General features: G+C 36.7%; 1 protein-coding gene across 16 annotated transcripts in view; it reads left to right on the top strand.

Annotated features, from left to right (window-relative positions):
- The window catches only part of LOC107168435 (CUGBP Elav-like family member 1), a 194,864-nt gene that overhangs the window by 1,326 nt on the left and 166,060 nt on the right, over window positions 1–27,478 (top strand). For 15 of the 16 annotated variants that reach the window (XM_089225092.1, XM_089225105.1, XM_089225101.1 and 12 more), the window contains exon 2: window positions 19,148–19,654. The exons of the other annotated variant lie outside the window; for it this stretch is intronic. In XM_089225092.1, the coding sequence (XP_089081218.1) occupies window positions 19,476–19,654 (179 nt within the window). In that variant the 5' untranslated portion in view covers window positions 19,148–19,475. The remainder of the gene's footprint in view (window positions 1–19,147; window positions 19,655–27,478) is intronic. 16 annotated transcript variants of the gene reach the window in all.

The raw sequence follows: 27,478 nt of genomic DNA, 5'->3' as shown, positions 1-27,478 counted from the left end.
AATAAATATCCGTTTAAATTAATAAAAACACGATCCCTCGTCGATGGTACAGTCTTCATTTAGTATTCATCACTAGTCCTACCCACCTCTCCGGAAACCATTGCGTTTACCCATCCTTAACTTTCAAATACTGATTAATTTTGCTTCAACAGAAAAAATAAAAAAAATACCAATTTGTGTTCAGTTTAATATTGTATTCTTTCTCTGGACAGTTTATTTTTTTGTTTTTTGTCGACTTTGTTATGCCAGCAAAACCCTACAAATCCCTAGTGTTATGTGCCTTCGTCATTGTCGTCGTACGGTTTCTAAACACTTGTTGAGGCTTCCACCACTGTTTGTTCCACAAGCGAATTTAATATTTGCCAGAAACAATTGAATTGCTATTTGTTCCAATAATCATCTTCTCTTTTTATTATTACTTTATTGAAAATGTCAAAAAAGAAATGATTGCCTCTTCAAACGAAGCGTATATAATGTGTCCCCGTAACAGTATTTATTTTTTAAACATAACATTATATTACTGTTAGGTACACCATATTATACTTTCATTTTACAATATCTTTTATTTAACTTTTTAATAAATAAACAATTTACTAAAAGAAAGTTATTGTATTAGATAAACATTTTTCAATTTTAAAATATTGTCTTCAAAATGAAGGATTTTGGAATTAAAACGTTTAATTTCGACGGCAGCATAAAAATGTTCTGAATTTTTACACAGGTACTTATATTTTTCTATGGCATTCTTTGCATTCGTTTTATTTTAAAAGTACTAATTTTAAACTTAAAAATAGCCTGCTTAAAACGGTTTTTGTCGGGTCGGTATAAAAAATGTAATTTCACTTATATTTTCAAGGAGGTTTTCAAACCCCTCTTCGGTTAATTGTTCCGTGGTAAAGTTCCAAACTTGTATTATACTAAAATCTTGTTTGACTGTACTTGAGAGTAGAACCTATTTTAATGGTTCATCGTAAGTGAAAATGTTTGACCTCGATTACATATTAGGTACAATAATTTATATTTTAAAGATGCCGTGTATACCTACGTCATTTAAACATGTACATCCAAGAATCAACCACCACATAAACTTTTAATTCCCAACGTTTTTCTAACTTTTTTTCTTTTTCAAATGATATCGAATGACCATATTCTACCAAAAATGTTATTCACAACGTCGTCTTCCGGTATACCAGTAGTGAGGTTATGTACAATAACGTGCATTTTATCGTTTTATAAATATATCACACATGAAAATTCCAAAATCTTAAAATCAACGAGAGCATTGTATCATGATTCCACACGAATGTATTTACACACACACACAACAATCGTACACACAATCGATTGCTATTGTCGTTGTGCGCGACGAACAAAGTGCCGTTTCTGTGATTAGGTGTATTATATTACGTTGTCCCATAGGAAATTTCGTCTTTTTTTCCTTCTCGCTCGACTATAATATTTTCCCCTCGAACCGCGTACCGTTCATTTTTGTTTGCTCAGTATTAATCACTAGGCTCAACGGGCCGCCGGCACGCCCAAGATAAAGAGAGCCAAATCAAATAAACCGTCGAATCGCTGACAGTATATTACAATATTCCGTGTAACGACGACGACACTTGAACGTCAAATACACACAACTGCACTATTGTGTATACGGCATAACGCGTACCCATCGTGTTTACCGGCCGATAATATTTTAATATAACACCTTACCCGAGTCAATCCACGATGACGGCCTATTCGGGCGGGCGTACGGAACGAAAAATTCTGGTGATTTACAATATTTTTTCGGTCGTCTCAAAATCATTATTATTATTATTATTATTAATATTTTCGTTGTTGTTATCGTGATACCTGCTTACCGTTTTTCACGGTGGTTTGGGGTTATTCGAAAATTCGAAATGTCTATATCTAAATGATATGAATAGACCGGGACGGTTGACATATTATTATTATTATTATTATGGAGATGCGGCGTGGGTGTATAGTATAATAATATCGTTTACTTTATCATTCGAAGGCCGTTATTTACGCGTTCATTTCTTAACCTTATAAATATATATATATATACCTATATATAATAATATATTCCAATGTTATTCTTTGGGACCGTAAGCATTTAAAGTTTACGCGAGCAAAAAATAATAGCAGCAATAAAGCGATTTCGGCGGAGGATAAAAACGGCCGTCCGCTTTATTACTGTTTGCGAAAGCTGTATAGCTACATGTACATTATACGCGTATAATATATATACATAATAATATCATGTACAACTGAACTGCAATTTTATAATATTATTTTACAATAACAGTATATTTCGAACGCGTCAAATAGTAATATAAAATTCGTTATTATTGAAACACACAACTCGATCACTCGATACACGTGTATACTTTTTATATAAATATAATATATTTCATTTAGGTACGTATAATATATATTTGTAATAATATACGCGAACGAAATTTCGATTTCGTGAATAATAATAAATCGGCGACGTGACATTATTGCGCGGCGGCCGCGTCGTAATAATATTATAATAGCGGTTACACATTATTATATTATGTTCATGTGCGCTTTGATTTTTTTTGTTTTTTTTTTTATTCTACGACCACGAAATGTTTTACTAATTCGCGTTTGTACTGTTTTTCGCCGAGAAAAGCAATCGAACTTCAGTTCTCTGCAATATTAGCCATTCGATCAAATCGGGAAATTATTTTATCTGCACGAGCGTACGCGTTATACAGACCACGTCCCAAGGACTTTTCCCTGTTGTCCGGCAAATCATTTGGACGATGCGTTTTCGTTTATGCGCCAAACCGCGGTGGAAAAGGTGCAGGGGTTCCTAAACCGTAAAAATTTTTAAACATCTCGCCAGACAGTGGTATTGGAATTATTGAAATGATGATACTTATAAGGTACCTACTATTATCATATTTTATTATTGTGATTATTAATTTAATCCCAACCACCCACACCGTGGTAAGGGTATTCGTTGAATCGATCGATGAGTACACTTCTGGTACTTCGCACTGCCCGTTGTGACCTAACGCAGAATGATAATAATAATGCTAATAATATCTTATCCATCATCTTGACTATAATATAGTCCGGCCGCGGGCTTTGAACCTCCACGTGCATAATTCACCTACGCGATAACAACGCCCCTATTATACAGGTAAACGGAATATTAAACGGATGTCGCCGGGCGCAAAAGAAAATGAGTGAGAGGGGGGTGGTGGATGAGTTGGTACGTGGACTTTTTTTCAGCCTTTTTCCATATCGTTCTTTATGATCACGCTTGGTGAAGGGCGGGTGGTGGTGAAACGGATGAGTTGGGGGGGGGGCGGGTTCGACGACTCGACTTTTACGAAAATTTGCTCGGTGTGGCCCATCATCGACGTGTTGTCTGCGTATACGTTTTTGTCGAACGCTGACGTGGAGGGGCGGCGGCCTTGGTAGTGAGGTGGTGGTGGGTGGGTTGCGGGCGAGGGTACCTATATGTATATATATATATATATATATATACACGTACTCGGTGATGTTTGCTCGTCATCAATCATTAGTGCGGATAACTGGGCGGGGTGCTCGCCGTCGTCGTCGTTGCCGTCGTTGTCGTCGTCAAATTACATTGACTCCTAATCCCTCTTTTGCCGATGCGTGCGGCTATACCGCCGCTATCTCGGCTTCGGCTGCCGACACCACCATAATACCGCTACCACTGTGTATACCATGATACCGGTGTATATAATCACTATCTATAGTCTACCAGGCACTCTCATTTGGCACGTCAATCAACATGCGCGAAACAAAAGTTCTTCGAACAAAGTTAATGCTCACCTCTTTCGCCGATCTAACCCCCCCCCCCCCCCCACGTCGTAAATCCGTTGATTCGTTTGACTTGCAGCGGTGTATATGATATTGTAATATTCGGCGTACGTGTACATTCAATTTCGATATTAACCATCGAGGGATAATATTTGGGCGTGTACGATAAGCCAGTTTTGACATGTCGCTCGCACGCGCGCGTGCCAACACACGCACACACACACACACACACACACACACACACACACACACACACACACACACACACACACAGCGCGTGTGCTGATAACGGCGCGGAGTGATAGTGCGAACACGGTTTATTAGTCGTTTCTCGATGCTAGTTGTAAAATATTTTACACGAGATAAGCAGCAAACCGTGTGGTTATCGACTGCGCTACTATATACTGCGTGCTTCTGTCCGCATCGTAAATAGCAGCTAATTTTTTTTTCTTTTCGTTAAAATATGCACATGTGTTTGCTTTCAAAACCGATAAAGTCGTACAATTATTATCGACATCATAGAAAGCAAATTATTATATCGTTCAACATCCATGGTCGGCCCGTGCCGCCCCTGTATCGACGTACGCGCGTACCGTTATGTCGTTTGTTTGTGTCCGAAGTTTTCGCATGATGGGATGCGCGTAACGTTCGCTAAACAACACACACGCACTATTGGTATCAAAATAATTATCATAGATATTAATATTATGTATCTATTTGTCGTATTTCCTAATTACCGTCCTATAGAGCCGTTGATAATCCTATAATATGCGGTTCACTGTGTAAGATGTATGGTGATTTTGATTAACATAATGAAACAAAACACAAAAAGTTTTAATTGTACAAAGTATTGTAAAATTTACACCACAAAGACGTACTGATTTTCCATAAATTGATAACACGCTGACGTTGTACGTATAAGTTAATAATTCTCGAATTTCAAAAGAAAAAAATATTCTCAAAGGTTCAGAAACTTTTTTACAATCAAGAATTTTAAAAGTTTTGTATAAAAAATATATTATATATTATATTTTAAACGTGAATTACGTTTGGTGTTTATGAGCATATGTAATTTTAATATTTTATACGTCATATTAAATTTTGTACATGACAATAATTGTATAAGATAAGTTACCTACTTGAATATTAAAATAACGGTTTAGTTGTTTTTAATTAAAAATTTCTGTTCATTACGACCGCGTGATTAAAACCACGTAAATTCTTATGGGTTTTAGATAACGATTATAAAAAAAAAATTCTGTCTACTTGTAATTACAATATTTTTTTAATCATTTATATTTTATGAGTTATCGCGTTTGTCTCAATTTGCCATATTGATTTTTTAACCATTAAAATATTATCTTTGAGGTGTATAATGATTAAAATTGTTAAGTATAATAATAAAATTATGACCATTTGAATGAAATAGATGATGCTCACAATTATTGGGCTTATGCATGAGCAACTAAATACAATAGGTATCTAATTATTGCGAAATTGAAAACTCACATCGATAAAATAATAATTATTGCGGAACTTGAATCTCATTGATTTTTTTTGATTGATTATATTATAATACGTAATTATTATATTAGAGGTGTGTTAATATTTTAAAGACCGTTATCTATGTAGTATTTACAGTATCATCGAAACCAATAAAAGTATATTAAAATATGTTCATACATTATTATACTATATTTTGCGATGCTGCAGGAAGTAGAGAACTTCAACTATCAATGTGTATATCCTGTCCGGTTTTTCAGAAAAAATAAAAAATACTTTACCGTTTATAGATTCGCTCGGTACTGTCGATATTGTTATATTCTATTTCCTGTGCAGACGGAGCTATAATGTTATACGAGTATAATAAATTCATTTGAGTGTTGAAAACGATGACGTGCTCGTAGAATCCGTGTGTGTGTGTGTGTGTGGTGGGGGAAAGATGGTTGTTGGAGGGGAAGTGTTCGAGAGCTGTGAGCTCGCACGTGCACCCGGAAATGGACAAATGAAAATCGCAAAGAAATTAGCACGGACGGGGCACAGCCGAGAGGATTATCACGCGCGCGACGGCAAGTCGGTTCCCCTCACCGCTCTATGCCCACATAATAATAATAACGGTAAAATGATGATGATAATAACATATTCTCGGTGTTTATCGCTGCACCAAAGGTCGTCCCTAAAAGGTATAATATACAACAACAACAACAGTATCACATCAACGTCCACTGTTTCGTCGTCATAGTTACAATATCTCCATAATATTATATTATAATGGTTTGATGTGTGCAATGTCTTATACGAAGATTGGAGTTATTATTTTATTGTATTTTACAGTAATAATTATCGTCTTGTGTTTCACTACTCGACTCTCGTAAAAATGTTTAATTTGATTTCTATACTTCCTGCGTTTCGGACATGGATAAGTATTACCAGATAGTTGCTTGCAATATCGGAATTGCGTCGGAACAGTTAGTAGTTGGTCACCAACAAAAGCAATCAATAAAAAAAACATAATAATATATATAGGCGGAGTTTAGGTTTAAAAAAAATATATTATAATCAATCGGTGTAGGTATCTATATTGCATTATACATGCACCGTTGTCGTACTTTGAATTATTGTTTTCTGAGTACCACTCGAATTACGCTCATTGCTATATTATTATTATTATTATTATTATTATATGAACGCGCGAGAAATATAATGCACAGGAAAAAAATACGCTTTATAGTTTATAGGTACTCCGTTTTTATTGTTTTCGTATTAGTGTTTATTTATGCGAACGTTTTGTAACGCTTTGTTTCTTTCGTACACTTATTGACATTTTAAATATTCCATAGGTACTACTATAATTATGTTATTAGTTTATTAAAGTAATGCTTTAATTTTGGTTTTAGTTTTATACTTTTGCTAAAAATAAAAATAATTACCTATAGTAAGCCCTTTGATTATGTTTAGTGTTTGTTCGTAACGTACTTTTTTTTTTAAAAGAAAAGAAAACATTTTCTTTTCTTATATTTTTCTTTGCGACCGGTCACTTTTCAAATTGTAACCAGCTGTCACGAAATTATTAATATTTAATACTTGCCCTATTATTAACGATTCAACCATCGAAAAGTTTATTTTCTTTGTGTTTCGAATGAATAATACATCTATATTATGTGGCCTGGACACACATATCCACTTAGACAAATGTATTTTTCAAACAGACTAAATAACTGTTTAAATATTTATGTTTGATAACAACACGAGATATGTATATTAATATATGTGAAGTCTTAAATAATAAAAGCTTTATTATACAACATTTTTCTTTAAATTCGGTATTACGATGCTTATTATTATTTACGTCACTAGTATAGTAGTATATAACATATATACATATAGTACTAAAGTTTTTTTTTTTGTAATACTTTTATTGTGTTGTCTATTCTTATAATTAATTCGATTTGAATAGATAGGTATCTGATAAATTTAATAAATTAATATCAAATCAATTTTATCGAACACCTGAAATTCAATTTATTGGCATCATTGTTGTAGTGGATCCTTGAAAAAAAAAATGGTATGGATGTAAATTTCTGCAAAAGATTTGTGTTCAGAAATAGCATTGTCGTTGGATTAAATTTTTTCATTTTTCCATGGCTGAATCTAATTTCTATAGTAAGTCACATGATAATATTCCCTTATAAAAACGAAAAAGTACCAATTCATTCGTGAAATTATTGGTTTAACTTCTCTATTAGAGAAATTCAATAGCGATTGTATTTTTTATACTATAAATCAATAAACATTGAATGATTTATATATATATATATTAAAGTAATACCTCCAAGATCTATGACATTCATAATATTGTCGGTACGCATGAGATATTTTTTTTCAGTTCTTAATATAATTTTTAACGAGTTGTACATAATAATAATATTAATATAAGCCCTGAATATTCATGTAGATGATGACATGTATTATTATAGTAGGTAGTCATTATGAAACCATAAAACCCCGGGTCTTATTAATCACAAATAATAAAATTCAACGAGTAAATAAATATTAATATGAACGTTTCATAAATAACGGAGCTGAGTACCTATTTAATAATCGTTTCGATTGTGTGCGTTGATATTTTTATTTAAATAAATTATTAACCCGACGAAATTCGTGTAAAATAATGTATTAATTTATGTATAGATATAAATATATATATATATATATATTTTTTTTTTTAATTGGAAAACAAATAAAAGTTTTATTGTGAATTTTACATCAGAAATGTCGGGGTGGGTCGGATCTGGATTATCGCCCTATAATCTCAACAGTGGAGTGCAATAAACAACCTACAGGAGCTATGGCGTAATAAAAAATGAAACAGCCGAACAAACGACACCATTCAATGTATTTTTTTATTATCATCACACTTGTAGTCTTTATTTGAGTATAATAATAATAATGTGTTCATTATTATTATTACATTACCTGTTATACAAATTTGTAGTTGTTCGCCTCTCTCTGAAACACACACGCAAACTCTCAGATGTATGACACTCGGTTTACCATCATTTATATTATTACAGCCTCGTTTTATCTGATGCGTATTGTTGACTTAACACCACTTTTCTACTCGGTAAAACAATACAGTGTTTTCTTTTTGTTTATATCATACGGCACGCGGCGGTGTGACTTGGTATTACTATTATACGTCTTATCCACATTCGATGGCAAAATATATTATAATAATTAACAATAATATTGTTTTCATGCGTACAATAATTATGACATGTAATCATCGATTATGTGGCGGTTGAGCGGGGGGGGGGAGGGGTGGCGGCAAAACTTTATCAAAAAAACACCTTAATTTACCTAATACCTATATAGTTTTTCCCCTTGGCAAATCGATCGGAAAAAACAAGGGTCCTTCTTTTGAAGGGTGGAGAACACTGCACCGCAAAAATGGTGAATAATCTAGTGGGTAATTCACCGTGCGCGAGTACGTATTATATTCCTGAAGGGCTTGAACGCGAAATCCCTCTTTTGTTCCGCGTACGCAACTCTCGAGACGTGGCCAGACCGCGAGTAACAAAAGCGCACACGTCGTCGTCGTTGGGATCGTTCGCATAAATAATAATAATAATAATAATAATAATAATCAACGCGTAAGTCGTATACGCCGTCGATGGTTAGGTTAGGTTAGGTGGGTCGACTCATCCGCGAATATTGTACGGACCGACTACACGTACCCCTCTCAGCCGAAACGGAATTTACGGGGCCAACGAAGAACAAAAGTGTCCTCGGACCCCGATGACATTTCCGTATCCTGTCCGTCCGCACAGATACCTACCCACGTCCTCACGGTTGTTTTATATAGCCCAGCGAAACGCTTTCCCCCCCCCCGGGTACCTAAGTGATATTTTTATTTATTTTAATACGAAATGTCGTATTACGGCAGCGGTGGTCCACCCAATCGTATTTCAGAACATTATTTGAATAGCTGTCAGGCCGTGTTGGTTTGTACAGCGTGTACACTCCAGTGTAACGGGGGTGGCCAGCGGTAAAAGGATAGTCGGTATCCGCACAATATTATGATGAAAAGTGTATATATTAATGTGAAGCGCAGTGAAAGGAATAATACCTGTCATTAATTATCACTGTATAGATGCCAGAATTGTTGTACCTATGCATTTTCATATTATTCATACCGAGTGGATGCACCCCTCGGGTTCAAAGTGTGGGCGTTCCAAGTCAAGCTGATTTCATAGTTGAAATTATATTATTTGCATATCGAAGCGTATTTGAGGGGTTAAGGAACATTTTGCTATGAACGCATATCATTTGTATATTTTATACAGTTTTAGTAAACAAATAACTTTTAAATCTCTCCTCGGTTCTTTTTTTTTTTTTTTTAAAAACGAGGATTAATAATGATAGGTTTTTTAAATAATCGCAGAAATATTTTTGATAATTTATGTTTTTTTTTTTTCTAACATAGTTATATGATTTAAATGCTATACATATTATTATAACAATTCAAGTAAAATTAAATAAGAAATAAAATAGTTACTAAACCTGTTTGTGATGGAACTTTGATAAACCCACTGATCTAAGTTTAAAACAAAATATATAAAATAAACACAAATATAATTTTTTGAGTGTCTATTGATTAAAAAAGTGATTTAGGTACTTAAAGTTTTATTACAAAGATAATTTTACAAAACAGTCTACTTAAGATATTCTATGTTAATATTACTCTGCATGTAGGTGGGTTAAATCAAAAATATAATATTTATTTATAAAATTTTTTTTTTTATTTTGGTTCAAATTTTGAACTCATACCTACTACACTGCATATTTAACATGTTTTATGCATATAGCAGCATATTTTGTCACATATTTCATTCATATTCACAATCCAACCTTTTTTATTGCAAATATTTATTCCGGTCTCTAAATTTTAGTAAAAATGTTAAGACACGATCCGTGGTTTGGCCATCTTTGCGATATCACAAGCTGGCGCTAAACGGTTCATTTCCAATCTGTATCCGTCGTTGAACGACCTGAGTATTATGCGTTATAATATTTAAATGATTGTGATTACACATCTACATATGGGTGGTTGTTGTCGTTGTTTTGAATGTGTAAACATTGTGGCTCATTATAGTCACTGCAGATAACTCCAGCGGTGCAGTCGTCATTAAAAATGCAAAGACCGAGTGGTGCAAAAAATTAAAGTCAAAGCTTCAAAGCGCCTGTTCGCGTTTGATTCGAGCCATAAAATTGTTTACCTTTACGACAATTTGACAGAGCTGAAATAATTTATAACTTGTTCGATGATTCCCACACTGTTAATAATGGAGTTGAGTAAAAGTTTTTGACTCTCAACTTCTTCTACCGGCGGATGCAGTTAACCATCGGTATTTCATATTATATACATATTCCACTGTACATTTTGCAGAACATCAGAATAAGCGTTAAAGTTTATCAATTGTTAAATAATATACAGTCAGCACCAAATCAAAATTTATTATACCGTACTTATACCATAATATTATGTGTCTTGTATACTCATACCTGTATTGATATAATAGTATATTTTTACCCAAATAAATATGCTTACTGACGGTCATACTTAAAAAAATTGATATGCATTAAATCTTTACATCATTGGAAATAATGAATAATAATATCTATGTAGATATAAAAATACGTTTAAAATACACATTTATCATTATAAGCTTTGTTTTGCAGTATTTGTGCGCTTAAACGTACAAAAAGTAAACAACTGATGTCAATTGAAAATTTCTAGAATTATAAATGTAATATAATTTCATGTTAATAATGACTACATAATATATGGTCTATAAGGATAATTTTTTTCTAGAATTACAAGGATTACAAAGTTGGCTAGTAATCAATTCAGTAATTTAGAGCCATTGGCTAAGTCACTTATAGTTTGTATGATATGTCGATATTATTAATAAAATGGGTAGAGATCCAAAATCAACTTAATGCTATGATGTAATTGATTGCATTTTCTCTACAAGAAATATCTTTTCTCAGTTCTGTAACATTTCGATGTAATTATTATATAGAAGTATTATGGTGATATTAAACCAACCATTGGTTATCTAATATATTATATTATTAGATATACTACCTACGAAACAGTTTGAGTACATCGTAGTCGAAATAAATGACAAGTATAACACATATTGTTATATCTATATTTATTAATGTTGTTGAAATAAAGCTTCAACGAATTTATGCTCCACAAATATAGTTTGTATCGTGGAAACGAGCCAATTTTAATGCTCGCAATCCCAAATATTCCAATTAACGTGTCGGTAGTTGTTATAGATATGACGTAGTATCATTGATGTTGTTTTTTTTTGAAATTTAATCATTCAAAATAATATTGTGCTGTTAAACTCTCTACACTGCAGTGTATATACTTAAAATAGTAGTCACCTGCGTAGGCATTCTATTTTATTTAAAAAACTGTAAAATTCACTTTTTCGAGGGAGCACATCGAACACGATCGAACATTTCTATATGATTTCGCATGATACTCTGGTGAATTTTGGGCATCACGTGTGTGTGTCTTAAAAGATTGTACCGTACAATTTGTACGAGACGCCTCCGTTCCTATACACCGTCGGAAAGCGAAACGAACATGGTACATATAAAAATAAATATTAATAACAATATTATAATATGTAATGAATCCTATCCCGTTGCCCATGTTTGGGTGTCCACGGCTGCGCGGCGTGTCGCCGTCGTGTATCATTTCCTGCGAGATTTCTTAAATTAGACGCCGGAGGCAATAAAATTAAATGACCGCGGGTGAGACGTGCGGAGGAGAAAATGTATGGTGCTACGAGTGACAGAGTGAGTGAGCGAGAGAGTGCGCCTTAGGGAGAGAGAGAGAGGGAGAGAGACTGATACAGCGAGAGAGCAAAGGGACTCGAAGCGAAAACGAATATAAATACGTTCTTTCGGTGTTGCGCACTCGTGTAAGAAAAAAAAAATATATGGAAAAAAGAAAACAAGAAAGTCGGAAAAAAATACACCGACTAGAAAACGGGAAACAACGCGTCGCAGATCTATTTATAAAGGTCATTCGGCGGTAGATGGTCGTTTGGTGGTAATGGGTGGGGGGGGGGTCATAATATGTGTTGAGCGTGTGCGCCGGCCGAGTGTTATGGTCGGCGAGTAGTGACGGGTGGGCGTCTACGGTCGAGGAGAGCGCGACGGAGTAAGTATATTATATTTTACTTCGATGAATAATAATAAAATACGCGACCGCGCGGGGTGAGCTCACGTCTTATAATGATAATAATAATAATAATATCATATGTATGAACTACATAGGTACTACGGTGTGTGCTGTGACAACAATATTGAACGACTCTCGATACGGTGCGTCGGTTTCTATATTCTAGTCGATTTTTGATTGGTTCTGCGAAGGGTTCGATATAGTTTTTGGTAATCGTCTGCACAACTCGTCCGACCACCGATGACATACGTCGACGATCGGTGGTGGCGTGCAGGAGATCTCTCCGAGAAATGCATCGCCCACGACCGCCGCCGAATTCCGCGCAGACACGGTTTACCGCACCCGTCCCACCCGCGTGTACGTTTTGGCCGTTTTGTTCTATTCGTAAGAGTTGACCGGGCAGAAATCTATCGCGAAACACACAAATTATTATACACCCACACGCGTATAATCGTAGACTCATAGAAATAGACGGAACGCTAGGTGCTTATGATAAGCGGGGAGCTTGTTATTACGACGATCGAGCGGTGAAAAAGAGCAGAAATAATTTTGAATGTTTAAATATATCTATGATAGCACTAATTTATCGATTACTCATGGAAATTATGAACGATTATAAAAATATTATTCATAGACGTAGGCTATGTTAATACTTATTAGATTTTAATTTTTTTTAATATTAAAAATAATACTATCGCAGTATCTCACCTGTCTTATTTAGAAAATAATAAAATGATTGCTCCAATTGGCTGTACTCGGAATAGTGCCATTTCTTTCACTCTTACGATTGAACTCTTGCCTATCTCTCTTAATCCGTTTGGCACGGTCACATCTCCTAGTCCTCGGCGCAAATTTGTCTAAGTCTATGCGTATAATTCAAGCCATTTGTACGTGTATCGTGACATACCTACCCGTCTTTGGTGTTGTGGAAAAAGTTCACGTTTGGAGGAATGATGGCCGCGAGTGGTGCAGTCAAGTGTTACATCCTACCTGATATCCTACTAGGTACAAAAAAAAATCAAAAATCGTTTTTTGCTTTAATGTACAATTATGCCCAATAGGTGTCAGCCGTCAGGTATAAGGTTAGCTTATTATATCGCGATTGCGACAGTCATTAATGATACATAATATAGTATAAAATTATTGACGATTAGAACAAAATCTGTCGCTGCGCGGTCACTACTTGTCGATATGCTCAGGTTTATTAAACACTCGATCTGCACATCAGTATATAAGATATGCAATTTAATATTCACACACACGTACACACATCTATAGTCGAATTTCGTATATGTGAATAAGGAAATGAAGGAAAAAATGAGGAAAAAACAGGACGAAAACCACACGAATAAGGCTATGATGACGGGTCCTCGACACGCGTAATGATGTGTTGGCCTTTAAAATTTGTTTAATAAATGTCGTTCGTTCAACAGCGCGTGCTGTCGAATGGGCTTCGTGAAACATATTATTCCGAAACTATATAGACAGCTGGACGTGTCGGCGTTTTCTGTGTTTACTCTCACTCGTATTGACAAACACTCCGCCCCGGTGTCAAGTCCCAAAGGTGCTTACACGCGTGGCGTTTGTGTGCGGACGCTTTTCGGTCTGCAGTCTGACCATGCGACGTACATTTTGTTGTCGGTCGACTTGTCTACCCCGCAGACTGCCAGTGCGCCGGAATCGCTGTGTGATCGGTATATGTATATACTTTTACGATGACGGCGCGATATAGATATTATATTATACATATATTACGGCGTATCGGCCACTATAACGATATTAATATCATCGCACGACAACCGAAGGCCCACTACATTCAATGTATAACCAGCTCTTTGTTGTTTCTTTCGATCTATTCATTTGTAAATTATTTATATTCCCCTGTGGGTCGAAAGTTTAAGAGAGAAAATTTGTATTCCTTTCTTTCTTTTTTTTTTTTTTGGGGGGGGGGGGGGGGGTAAATATAATAATAAACTCAAATCGGATACCCATAACGTGATATATCACTCCTACGTCATGGGTTACCCTAGAAATTTCGTAATAAAATATATATATATAAATAAAATAAAATGCGTTCATGTACGGAATGTGGAACAAACTCGGTCGTCTCGACTGTCGTATACATAATAGTGTTTGATATTTATTTATTTATTGAGTGTCGTAAAAATACTCGATTCACCATTTCAGTTAACGAATGTCAAACTTTTCATGTATTTTATATCCTGAAAGTTTTTTTAGTGAATTAATTATAACGGAAATAATGTATATTTTTTCAATATTGCATTTTTTTCTAGCTGTTTTCAGAAAATTATAAAGTACGGCTAATAATTCGGTTGAAAATATAATGATCAATACTCAGCTTGAAACGTTAGTTGATATTAATGGTAGTTCAAAAATATTTTTGAAGTTGTATAACCATCATCAAAGGTTGTATCACTATATCATCATTTATCACATTGTCTTGAATTTCAACATCGTATTATTATTTGCCTTAATATTAACTGGGATTTAAGTGTAAGCTATAATAACGATGCAAACTAAATTATATTCCCCGAGGTTCATCTGCATTCGGGGTGGAATGGAAAGGGGCGAAAAACATGTGCGTACGGATAATGAACACAGCTTGTTTTGATCAATCGATCGGTTTTGTTTTGTTTTTTTGAACATCCTCCATCATTATTATTTATTTTGTAAAAAAAAAGTTCAAAACACAAAACATGCATATTTTTAATCTGACAGAATACATTTTTTCCGCGTATATATGGATTGTTTTTAATTAACAATATCACTCGTCTTCGTAATAACTATAATATGTAATACAGTACTTGTAGTTATATTTTGATATTGATTTTTTCTGAATAATAATAACAACGGTTACGAACGTACCTATATGAAATATTACGTATACGTATACACCGAATGCATATAACGAATCCTTCAAATCGTTGCGAATTTTTATTTCAAATTCTAACAGTATAGGTACCTGTAACAAGAAATTGTTGTCCGTAAATATCTCAACTACGCTGTGTGTTTAAAAATCAATCGAACTACCTGGAAAGCCCTTTTAACGTTTTTGTTCTTTGAAACCATATTATGAAAGGACGAAAAGATTTTTCCAGTGATTCGAATTTAAAAAATTACAATCATTACATAACCACGTTCCTCGTTGTCTCTGAAATGTCAAAAGTTTTCGAGTGAAAGACATCACGGCTCACGGGGACTTCTTGCGGCCAATCTTTTTTTGCTTTTACACGTCATATAAACTGACACAGCGATGACGGGATTTCATAATTTTTTATTCAATTAAACCTAACGAAATGTTTCTGTTGGCGAATTGAAAAGTTTTTTGAAAATATAGCTACGTAAGATGTGAACTCTGTGCCAGCTTGCAGAGATCACAAAATTTTGATTCGATCCACTTGCTCCACTGGTGGAATAAACGACGTTACTCCATCGGTCGGTGTTGCGCGGGAATCGAAATCGTTTAATACTTTAATATCATGCTATTGATTGTCGTACGATTATTATATTTTATTTTGCGCGTACACGCCTACGCGTATTTTTGGTGTCGTGAACGAGTTTGCGGGAACATGATAATATTATAATATTTTTATCAAAATACTGTTATTCACCTCGACGCGTGTTATACAATATTTTGTAGTCGTTATCATATATATATATATATACACACATATAGAACAGTTTTCGGGTCGTTCGAGGTTTGTTGTCCACTTCTGCAGACGACACGATCATTGAACCATTGCACGAATTTCCACTAGCTGCTCGGCGGGAGGTGGTGCGTTCGTTTGGCCGATCAAACAAAAACGCGTTGGTCGACCGCACCCCCTCCAATCACCCTCCAAATACACGTCCTAAAAGTCGTCGACGGCAAAACCGGAGGTCGAATTCGGTCCGAAGAATGCCGTAGTCGCGTGACAAGTTGATCGCGCCGTATATGTGTGGCATACTCGACCGCGTCTCGCCGGACGAAGATGAAAAAACACGCACCCTCCGCAGGTTTTTTGGGTCGGACGGGATTTGCGCGGAGAGGGGCGAAAACATCGAAGCGGAGAGACCGCGACGACGACGGTATGCGACGCGTGGTATGTGGTTCTTACCGCGCGCGAACAGGAATTCCGGTCGATCGGAAAACGCAGACTTTCCGAACACGGACCGATGGGAAAAAAATCCCACCCCATATATATATATATATATATATAATATCGTTTAGACTTAGTGTTGCTTCGACGGTGGAACTACTTACCAACTAACCTACTGCCGTAACTGTCGTATGGAATATTCGTGCGCGGCGTATCGATAATTGGCTTAATAATTTACGAAAACAGACCGTAAGAAACTACCCCCTCCCCACCACCACCAAAAGTTACTGTTGAACACGGGACCTCATCGAATTACGTACGGCGGCCATATAACGACGTCGATGTGTAATATGTACGCTCAGTCACGTAGTATTGTATGTTGTTGTTGTTGTTCCGTCGAAAGTTAATATACCGAAAGTGAAAAGGAAAACTTCAGAAAACCGCGAGCCCGGAATCAATCGAATCAATTTAAGCGGAACTATGATGACCATACCACCGCCATTTATTCCCCGAACGTATATTATTATTATTATGCAGTAATAATATGTTGGAAACGAATATTTATAGCCGATGGATACGGCGCGACAGCGATTCATCCGCAAAGGTATGCGTTTTCATGATCTCGCGTGGGATTTGTTTGAAAATAATTATTCGAATGCCACGTGTTCTAGTACAATATTTGCATGATACCTATTATTATTGCGATCATTATTATTCGAGAAATGCGCGTGCGGCGTCAAGACGAATTCGTGTACGGAGACGGACTGCAAATACTGACAAAATCGTGTTTTTCCCCGCCGTACAGAATGGTGCCTATATTATTGTAATAATATGTGTTATTCGTTTTCTGTTAATTTCCAATTTTGGAATCCCCAAAACGTTTCTCGCGCTGCAAACCGATGCGTTCGACGAAAAACTAAACTGACATTCGGCCGCGACCAACGCGCGTTTACGAAATTGAGTCCACGCGATCGGTGCATCGTAGGTTTTACGACCTATCCATCCACACGAGCTTTCTTCCACCTAACCTAACCATAATAATAATAATAATTTGTACCGTGGTTTGACGGAGAGATAGAGAGGGTTATTATCGACGTTTAAGAGTAGCAGTGGGTTGCTGCAGTAGTGCGTCAAAGGAATGGAAATAATAAAATATATATTTTTTGTAGCAGTCGTATTTTTCCTCGGCGGTGTATGAAATATATGCGTACAATATATATTACATATATTATGTATACACTTTGCATTCCTTAAGATTTTTTTTCATATATTGAAATACGACGCGTCTCTCTGGAGCGCACGCAAATATCCCAGCCGTGAAAATCGCGATCCGACAATATATTATATATATATTATGCGTATAAATTGCAGTATATATATATGTAATATATTATTATTATATGTGCCAGCCACATACACCACTCGTGCGCTAGCTGACATATTATATTATAAGGATGCACGGCATCGGTTACGGTGGCGGTGAAAGAAATATTATTAGGTCCTGCAGGACTTGTATTTATTCGTCATTATTTCATTTTTATTGTCGTGAAAACGAGGAGGAAAAACGCGCCACTACGGTGCGCCGGCGGTGACGATAAAAATTGGGAGCACACAAATAAATAAATAAATAAGCGAACAAACAAATAATAAAGTCCCCGCGCGTCCTCCCCCGGAAGGTCGGGGAAAAAAATGAAAAAAAAATAAAATAAATACCTCGAATGTGCCTCATCCGCCGGTCCTCGGTAAATCCTCGGGGGATCTCGCGTATGCAATAAAATCAAAAGCAATAAAACTTTACTATTGGGACATCATTTTTGTTTTTTTTTTTTTTTTTTAGCTTTGACCGCGTTTACAGTTATCAGACTCTAAATCTGATGGTTTTAACCCTGTCCCTGCCGCGTGTGTCCCGAGGCCCTATCATTCCGTCGTCGCGATGACGCAGGCACGTATAGGACGTAGACAGTCTCCTCTGTGGTCGTACGGTATATTGTTACTGTTATCGTGTACTTAATAATGTCATGATATCGTAATATCATAATATAGTTTTGGTGGCTCGCACTTTGGTATTTTGTAACATATGCATTATGCGCAGCGCATCATACTGCAGGTTCTCTCTATAAAAAAAACCTAATATAACTTTATGTTAGCGTCGTGGTTTTTTTTTTTTATTCGACGGTCGGGAAATTAGCTATCCGTTTGACAGTTATACTGACAAAAATGTTTTTGTACATATTATATTATCATGCACACACGGTCGTCGTATATAATAATAATATATTATAGCTTTAAACGCCAATGTCTAGTTTACAGTACATGGGAAAATTTTGCGTCAGCTTTTGGTTCACGTGATAATATATCATAATAAACATCATAATAAATATGATGATAATAAGTCCCGTTTTTCTTTCGGTCTCTACAACAGTTGTTTTTTTTTTTGTTTTCTCAACAGGACGCCTTGAAAAGTGTGTGAGCACAACACCTTCGTCGTCTCCTCGTTCTACTTCTTCGTCTTCTTCGCAACTGCCGCCGCACAGCCATCGTCATAGGCTTAAGTGTTCGCGGTCTAAACGTTTCTTGTCGTGCTACAGCCTAAATTTTCGTCGCTGTTTTAAAAATCTACCAATCGTCGACGTCGGCTGATTCTCAGTGTCCAACTCGTGTGGTTCGTGAGTTTCGTGTCCGTTTAGCTCGCGACAGTCGTCAAAATCGTGTCTGTCTGTCCATCCGTCTGCCGCCGCCGCGACTCCGAGTCTCCGTACACCCCCGACGTTGCGCCGATGCGACCCGATTGGCCAGCGTCCCGGAACCCGGTCGAGATGTTGCACACGCTGAACGCGTTGGCCGCCAAACTGTCGCCCACGCAGGTCCAGAATGTCGACGGCAACGCCAACAGGATCGCCGCCGCCGCCGCCGCCGCCGCAGCCGCCACAGCTCTGACCACTTTGAACGGCAACAGGTACAATGCTATACCTATTATTATAGTGACTATTATTATAATAATGTGCTTGAGATCGTCGTATACCTACCTGGTGAACGCTCGTTTTATTTTTTTTCGTTTGGTGTTTTACGGGTTTTAAATTTGATGTTTTTTTTTTTTATGTTCCTATTCAACCACCACCACTGCAGACGGGTGTGGAAGTGGTTTTGTTTTTTAATTCGGACCTGACACTAGTTGACTCTGATGGTTTTCATAAGGACACGCGCTTGCTGTTCGGCTTTTATATTGTGTAATATGCACGCCAATTTAAATACTACGGTCTAATATTATAATACATTGTACCTATTATAATATTAATAACAGTCAGCAGTCGGTCATCCCGGACCACCGCTGTTGTTGTTTAATTATGTTGTAAAGCTCTCCGTGTAAAACAATATAATATGCTCACAATTATTTTTTTTATATAAATAATCAATTTTTTTCTTTTATTATCAAATATAATACCTTTATGTAGTGTTTTATGTTGTATTGCCGTGCATTTTTTTCTCTATCTTTATTAGGACGTACGCCATTTTTATTTTATTTTTTAGTAATTCCGTGAAATAAAGTGTTTTTCTTTTAAAAAAAAAAAAAAAAAAAAAAAAAACATTTCTAATAAACTAGATCTTGCAATATAGATAGCGCAATGGACAAAAGTGTTTGTTTAAATATTTTATAATTTTACTGAAACGTATTATAGTAAATTTCCCAGGGTTACGTTCCCCATTGTACTCTAAAGCTTTGTTTTAAGTAGTAAACTATAATAATTACATCGAAACGGAACGATCGCGAGAGAAGGGACAATTTATGAGCTGTGGAATAATTTCTAAACAGGCAGCCATCGGTTCAGTTAGAATGAGCGACCCTAGCGAAATTATATTTACATAATAGGTGTTTAAGAGGAAACAATATTTTATCAGCGAATGCAAAACTTTATACTAGCTACCAACCTATAAAATTAGTTAAAAACCTACGTTGTAGAGAGCTCCAATGCAATCAAATTATACGACATTTAATTTTGACAAAAATTGTACAAAATAATATGTCAAATTAAATAAAAAAAAAAAAATTTAAAAACCATTTAAACCGTTTCTACACAATATGTAATAAACTAGGTGAATGAAAAACTTTTGATGATTCTCTAGGGAGAATTCTATAGGGCAATATTTAAAATTGCATTTTATATTTTTACTCTGAGGGATAGTTTATTGATATATTATGGTACCGGACTTCTAGAGAGACTAATGCATTTTCTAAAATTCCTCGTGCACCCCCCGGATACTTGGTATTCGCGACAACGACGACGACCACCACCACCACCGCCACCGGCCACGACGAATAGTAGACGTCCGTCCATTTTTGGACGTGGGTTATTTGTGGTCGGTGATGATCGAAGAGGGATGGTAGAGAGATTGTGAAAGGGTAACTGAAAGGAAACGAAGAATATAGAAGTAGGTAGAAGGGTCAGGTTGTGGGACGTCTAAACAAGTGTGTGCGTGTGTGGGTATATGCTTTTCGAGAATTCAGACGCAGAATATGAATATATCATGAGTTTGACCAATGGTTGGCAGGGAATAAGGACGACGCAAATGAAAGCATTGAAAGCCACCTTTAGACCACTGCCGACCTCAATACGAGATATATATATATAAATGTATTAATATTATATGTTATGTATGCATAAACGTCCTAGCTTAGTATTATTTAGAAGAATAACTGAGTAGGTTAGTTATAGGACAGCGCTTCTAAACCGCTGTACTATCATAATACGACAGCACGCAGGCCTTGCTTCGCTGCAGTTATTAATGTTTATAGATCAATAGTCCTCCACGCAGCCGTCACGATCGTCGCTGTTGTTGTCGTCGACGTCGTCGTCGTCGGGGATATTTATTTATGTTTTATTAAACGGTAACGAGGTATTTGCGTGACACGCCGACGAACCCTTATTCGGCCTTCGACGGCCACGTCCTAAAACCCACATACAATAAAGAGGCACACCGTCGTCGGCGGCCGCCCACCCTTGGAGACTATTATGCGAAATTATGTGCATTGGCATTAAAATATTTAGATGGTTCGCGCGCCCGAAGACAACGGAGAAGAGACGGTTGATTAAGCACTCTGTGCGACGGGTCGCGTATACTGACCGAATAAATCGTACGTTGCAACAGTCCACTCCACGGGTGGGGGGGGGGGGCGAAGCGGGCTAGCAGGTTTCCGCGAAATTTCGACGAATTCACGTTTAAATTATTGGCTCCACCCGTTCATCAATTATTAGACGCCCTATAAGGGACTAATTCAAATTATCCCGCTTGCGGACGCTGGGGCGCGGGCCACTGATGGAGTTTGTGGTTTGCGTTTGTGTTCCTTCTGAGGATTTATGTGGTGCGTACTTGTGAACGCTCTTATACGTTTCCACTCACTTGCCTAATTACCCTCCCCCCCGCTCCACTGTTTTCACCATGCCTACCGAAACTCGGTTGGTCGAAGGACGCTCATTACCCGCTACGCGTGCTTCATCGTGACCGTCCTTCCGTCCATTCGTTTGTTTTTTTAATTTTTAAACGCACCTGAACGTGTACGTTATAATGAGGCGCATCGTAAACAGCGATGTACGCCAAAGGGTCAGTGTAAGAATGCAGTGAATAACAAAAATATTTTTTTTTAATTTTGCCCGCAGGAAACAGACGAGATAATATGTAGGTACGCGCGCACAACTTTGACTTGAGTAAAAAAAAAAAAGGGTTTAAAACCGCATCGATCTAAACGGTTTTCGCGTCACTACGCAGATTTATTACCATGTATTTTTTCTGTGCCGTAGTATTATTATTATTTTTCAATTACACTACTTCATTTTTTTTCCTGCAGTTCCGCCTTTGTATTTTTCATATAACAATATGCGTCCAGTCATGAACGATGACGATTACGTTTTGCCGTCGATTTATATATTCGCGATTTCTGAAATTTTTCATGGCACTCAAACGACTATTATATTATGCACGATTTGTATTCATTCAAATGAAAATAATTTCGTGTGAATGAGTATTTTTCAATTATTGCCGTTTAATTAAGGCGTATTTTTAAGTGTGTACACGATGATTGGTTGTTTGCTTGTGTACCGTTCAGTGCACTCGGACAGGGCTCCGTCTGATAATATTATGTGGTTTCAGCACTTTGAACCAGTCAGGTTAATTGGTTTTGACTTTCGTTTTTCTCCTTTACCAATAACTGCCTGCATTTTATTATGCCCCCCGTAAATTCAAACATTTTACCGGGGATTTCGCTGTCAACTCAATTACTCTCCTGTCGTCGTAACCGTCGTGGGTGAATACCGAATCAAAAGGATTCGTTGGTACGTTTACACACGGAATGAAAAGGTTTCACGGGGATTTCATGAAAGCCCAAAACCGATCGTTTTCAATCCGACGAACACGACACTGCAGTTGGGTGTAGGCTGCGGGGGGGGGGGGGGTTGTTATTGCGCCGTGCAAAATAAAATATACAGTCGGAGACCGTTGTATACAAATGAATTTACTACCGGTACCTATACCTTTAGATTAGTAAATATTGGATTCCCTTGTCAAAGAAATAAGGAGAAAAAAAGTACCTTGCAGACAACTGTCTATACTGCTCGTCCTTTATATAAAAAAAAAAATACTATAAGGGTATACGCCGAAAATCTTGAAGATCGATTTTCGACGACGATGTTGTCGTTTATACTTGTATTTCACTCGCGTGATACCTGTAAGTCGCGCGAATATGTGTTGGGCTAAAAGTATAATAACAATATTATTATATGATGTAGTAACATCGAACTTAAGACGTACGTTTTATAATTAATAACTGCCATCGTCATTATCTCTGTACAATTCGCTTACAATGACACGATGTCCTTTTTCCTCGCTATATTTCCGACCGGAAACGTTTGAAATATATACCTAACTCACTCATTGGACACGGTCACATGGACAACGCCGTTTGTTATTTTAACGCTACAGTCGGTTACCTTAGTGTGCATTGTGTGTGCGTGTGTGCACTCAGTGCCCCTTTTGCAAATAAAACGAGCCAAAAGTTTAATATTCTGAGTAAAACCAACCTTTGTTTAACTATGCGTATATATATATATATATATATATACGCATTCATACGTTCGCACCTCTTTGATTATACACAGCTCAAATTTAATGTAAATACGGCGGTTATTATATGCGCAAACACACCGAAAGAGAACTCGATTATATGTACGTTTCGCGTGCATTTGTTTCGGAGTCCGTAAGATAATTTCGAGATTAGACGCCACTACTATATTATTACATACTTTGTAAACACATTCCGCGAGCCTGATTATTAATACCGCACAATATTAGTTGATTTCGAAATCAGAGTTTGTTCGGATCGATTAAACAATAAAATGTAATATGTAGCTGCAGGTTTTCATTTACAATAATTACCCATTATGATTATAGGTATTGTGATTATTATTAAATTTAATTAATTTTGTTTATCGTGATTCTTTAGTATAGTGTTGTACTACATACAATTACAGCTAAAATTAAACTACCTACTGGTTAAACAATTATTTCAACATCCCGATATCTCATTAGACACGAATATAAATGCAAATGTGCGATAAGCCGATAACTCATTGTTTTATCGGTAGGTAGAATACAATATATATTATTATCAGTTTAAATATATCAAATTAAATATTTGATTAAACACTGAATCGCTATATTAAGCTCAGAGTTATTTAGATCATAAAACAATAATATGACACCTTTTCAATCGGGTCTTTAGTTTTTTTTTTACCAAACAGGTACAGCAGTGTTCTTCAGTCGTGACTTCATAGTCGATAATATTATTATGTCATTATAGTACTATATTATTATAGAATAAAGGCCTGTTGCGAGTGCTACATCGTTACTCGTACATCGATTGATATCAGACGAATATCGCACAATTAACTTGTAAGAACGACATCACGACGTGTGCCTTGATTGCATACCAAATGAATACACACACCCCATATTCGCGCCATAGATATTGTAATTAAACTCAATAAGAGGGTAACCGTTTTAAAAACCACTGGAGGAATTTTTCCCCCGTTTTAGACGTTCTGTTGACGGTTAAGAGCACAATAATAACACAATATATTATGCTTTTGTTGATCTTTGGACGACGATGTGCAATGATTGGCTTACAGTGGTGGGATATTAAAAAAACACACACACACAAACTACATCGTGTTATGTGTAATAACACGAATTTGCATATTATAACATCGTAACCGACGCGGTTCCGTTCTCGATTCAGAAATGACTAAAACGTATGCCGCAACAGAATACGGCAGACAAGACGATGGGAGCTTTTGGCGGGACGAGAGTTGTATCAACCGCTGCACAATTTACAGTATTATACGACGATGACTCTGAGGGTAGGGCACGTAATGAATTATTTTCCAGTCGCGTATTTTTGCGGTCGCTTCACAGAGACTTATAATGTACAGAACGGCGCTAACGAGACGGGAAGCTGCACACGCCGTGTTCAATGCGAAATCTCTGCCGCCCTTAAGCACCCACCCTCGTCGCTGCATTGAATACGTCTTCGTCTCGATTTCTTATCTATCCTTGTACCTCTGTATAATGAAAGGCAGATCTCTCAGGGAAACCGACGACAATCCTTGTGTGTGGTACGTACTCCTGTGTTGCGCGGCTACATTGAAAGCCCCAGCGACAATCTCCGGGTGTACAGCTCAAAGCAGCTGATGAATGCTACTGATTTATTTTCAACCTCCTTTGTCGTTATTGCCGTTCTCACAGGTTCGTCGTGTAAATACTCAGTATGGCGTATAGTTTCGTTTCTGAGCAAGTCATTTTAATAAATAAATAAAATCGATTTTTATGTACCTACTTAATTTACGTATACTAATACACGACGAGCAAGCGCATAATATGTGTATAGAGAATACGGTAAGGTTGGTTGCAGCTGTTAAAGCTTTAAATTCAATTCTTATACCAATATCAATACTATCAATCTTGCGGCACGTAATTCGGTTAGAAACAAAAAAGAGTGTTCACCGTGGTTTCAATAATTATTTCTCTCTATAACTAATTTCATCACTTTGTGTTCCCATCATCGTAACATTATGTTCTACTGTTGTTGTTGTTATTTCAAAAATGTTTGACTGATAAGCCATGATTAAAAATCACTATTTTTTTGATTTTGGATTCGTGTATTTACTTGTTTTTGTAGGTTCTTTTGATTCGAAAAGTCGGACTTTTGAAGCTATTGAAACATTTATGACTAACATGGCGTTTTGTCCTATATGCGTCGTTTTCCCCTACGTTTGAATAATATTATGATCCTTTTTCCATTAAGTATCGGTCGCGACGCACGCATAGAGAGAAACTCCCTCGTATTCTGTAAACATAATTAAATTAGTGATTAATAATGTTTTATATACGGCGAAACCCGTACGTACGGACCGGGTAAGTTTCAGCAGAAAGCCTCGGGAGTAGCGCTGCGACAGCGACGACGACGACTATAGGTACGACGTGGGTTATGACGGACATCGCCGAGCGGCAATCCCTTTTATTCGATTTTCTTTATGGTGTTTATGTCCCTGCAGAACCGTTCAAAAGCATTCCGAGCCACTTCACTTGTATTATGCGGCGACGACGACGACATTAGCTCTGTATAGGTATTGTGTTCTCTTGCATCTCGTATTGCCCATATATATATATATATATATCCTACGAGGATTTGTCCGCGCAAACGCAATGAGTAAAAACATCAGACTATAATAATAAGCCACACCGCCGCCGACGTCGAAGCTAAGCGAAGTATGAATAACCGGTAGAACCGACAAAGAGAGCGGAAAAGACAGTGCCTTGTGTATTTCTTCAAAAACATCCGACAGAAAACGCGTACATCGTTCGTTAGTAAAATATTATTCCCGTCGACGGCCTTTCCGTCGCTGATACACTATCGATTTACTCGACGCTATACGCTATTATTACTATGACTATTATTATTATTATTATTATTGTATAGATTTGCGTGTTCGTCAAACCCGACGTGGCTGCGCCGTGTTATTATGATATCGCGGTGGAAAATGTAACGGTGTGGGTGGGGAAGGGGAGCCGGTGGCAGGATCAGGATCAGCAGTATATTGCAACGTGTTGGGTAATTTGTTGATTTTGGACACAGCGGCAAGTGTTGTTGGAACTTTGCCGGCTCGTAAAAAACTCACACGGGCCCAAAGCATACACACACGCATAAATATATATCATACGTTACCTATACAGTATATATTAGTGGTAGCAGTGGTAGTCGTGGTAACAGGAGTAAGAGTAGTGGTAGAGGAGAGTACGCATTACGCACGATGTGTGCGGTCGTCGTAGTTTAGATTTTCGAGCGGCAGAAACGTAGGAAACGATAACGCGTACTATATATACGATAATAAAATTGATAACGCAGCGGTATATTATTATTATTATTATTATTATTATTATTATGGTCGTATACGAAAATCTATATCAGCCAGCACTACCGCAGCAGCAACTATACCAAGCTACCTACGATTTATCCTATCTGTGTGTTTTAATATTGTAATATTAATATCAAGCCACCGACGGACTAACGCCACGTCGCATGCATACATCGTGCTCGAAATGAAAAATATCCAATATCCAATTACGCGTGGTATATACCGCATTAATAATGGTCGGCGAGAACGGTTTTAATTGGGACTAGCAACAAAGTCGTACAATATATATATATATGTATACGATAAAATCATGCTCA

The sequence above is a fragment of the Diuraphis noxia genome, unplaced genomic scaffold, assembly GCF_037042655.1.
Source record: "Diuraphis noxia isolate RWA-SAM2 unplaced genomic scaffold, SU_Dnox_SAM2 contig0004, whole genome shotgun sequence".
NCBI classification, from domain to species: Eukaryota; Metazoa; Arthropoda; class Insecta; order Hemiptera; family Aphididae; genus Diuraphis; species Diuraphis noxia.
Note: the sequence above shows the minus strand (reverse complement) of the source record. Positions and strands in the feature narration are given on the sequence as shown.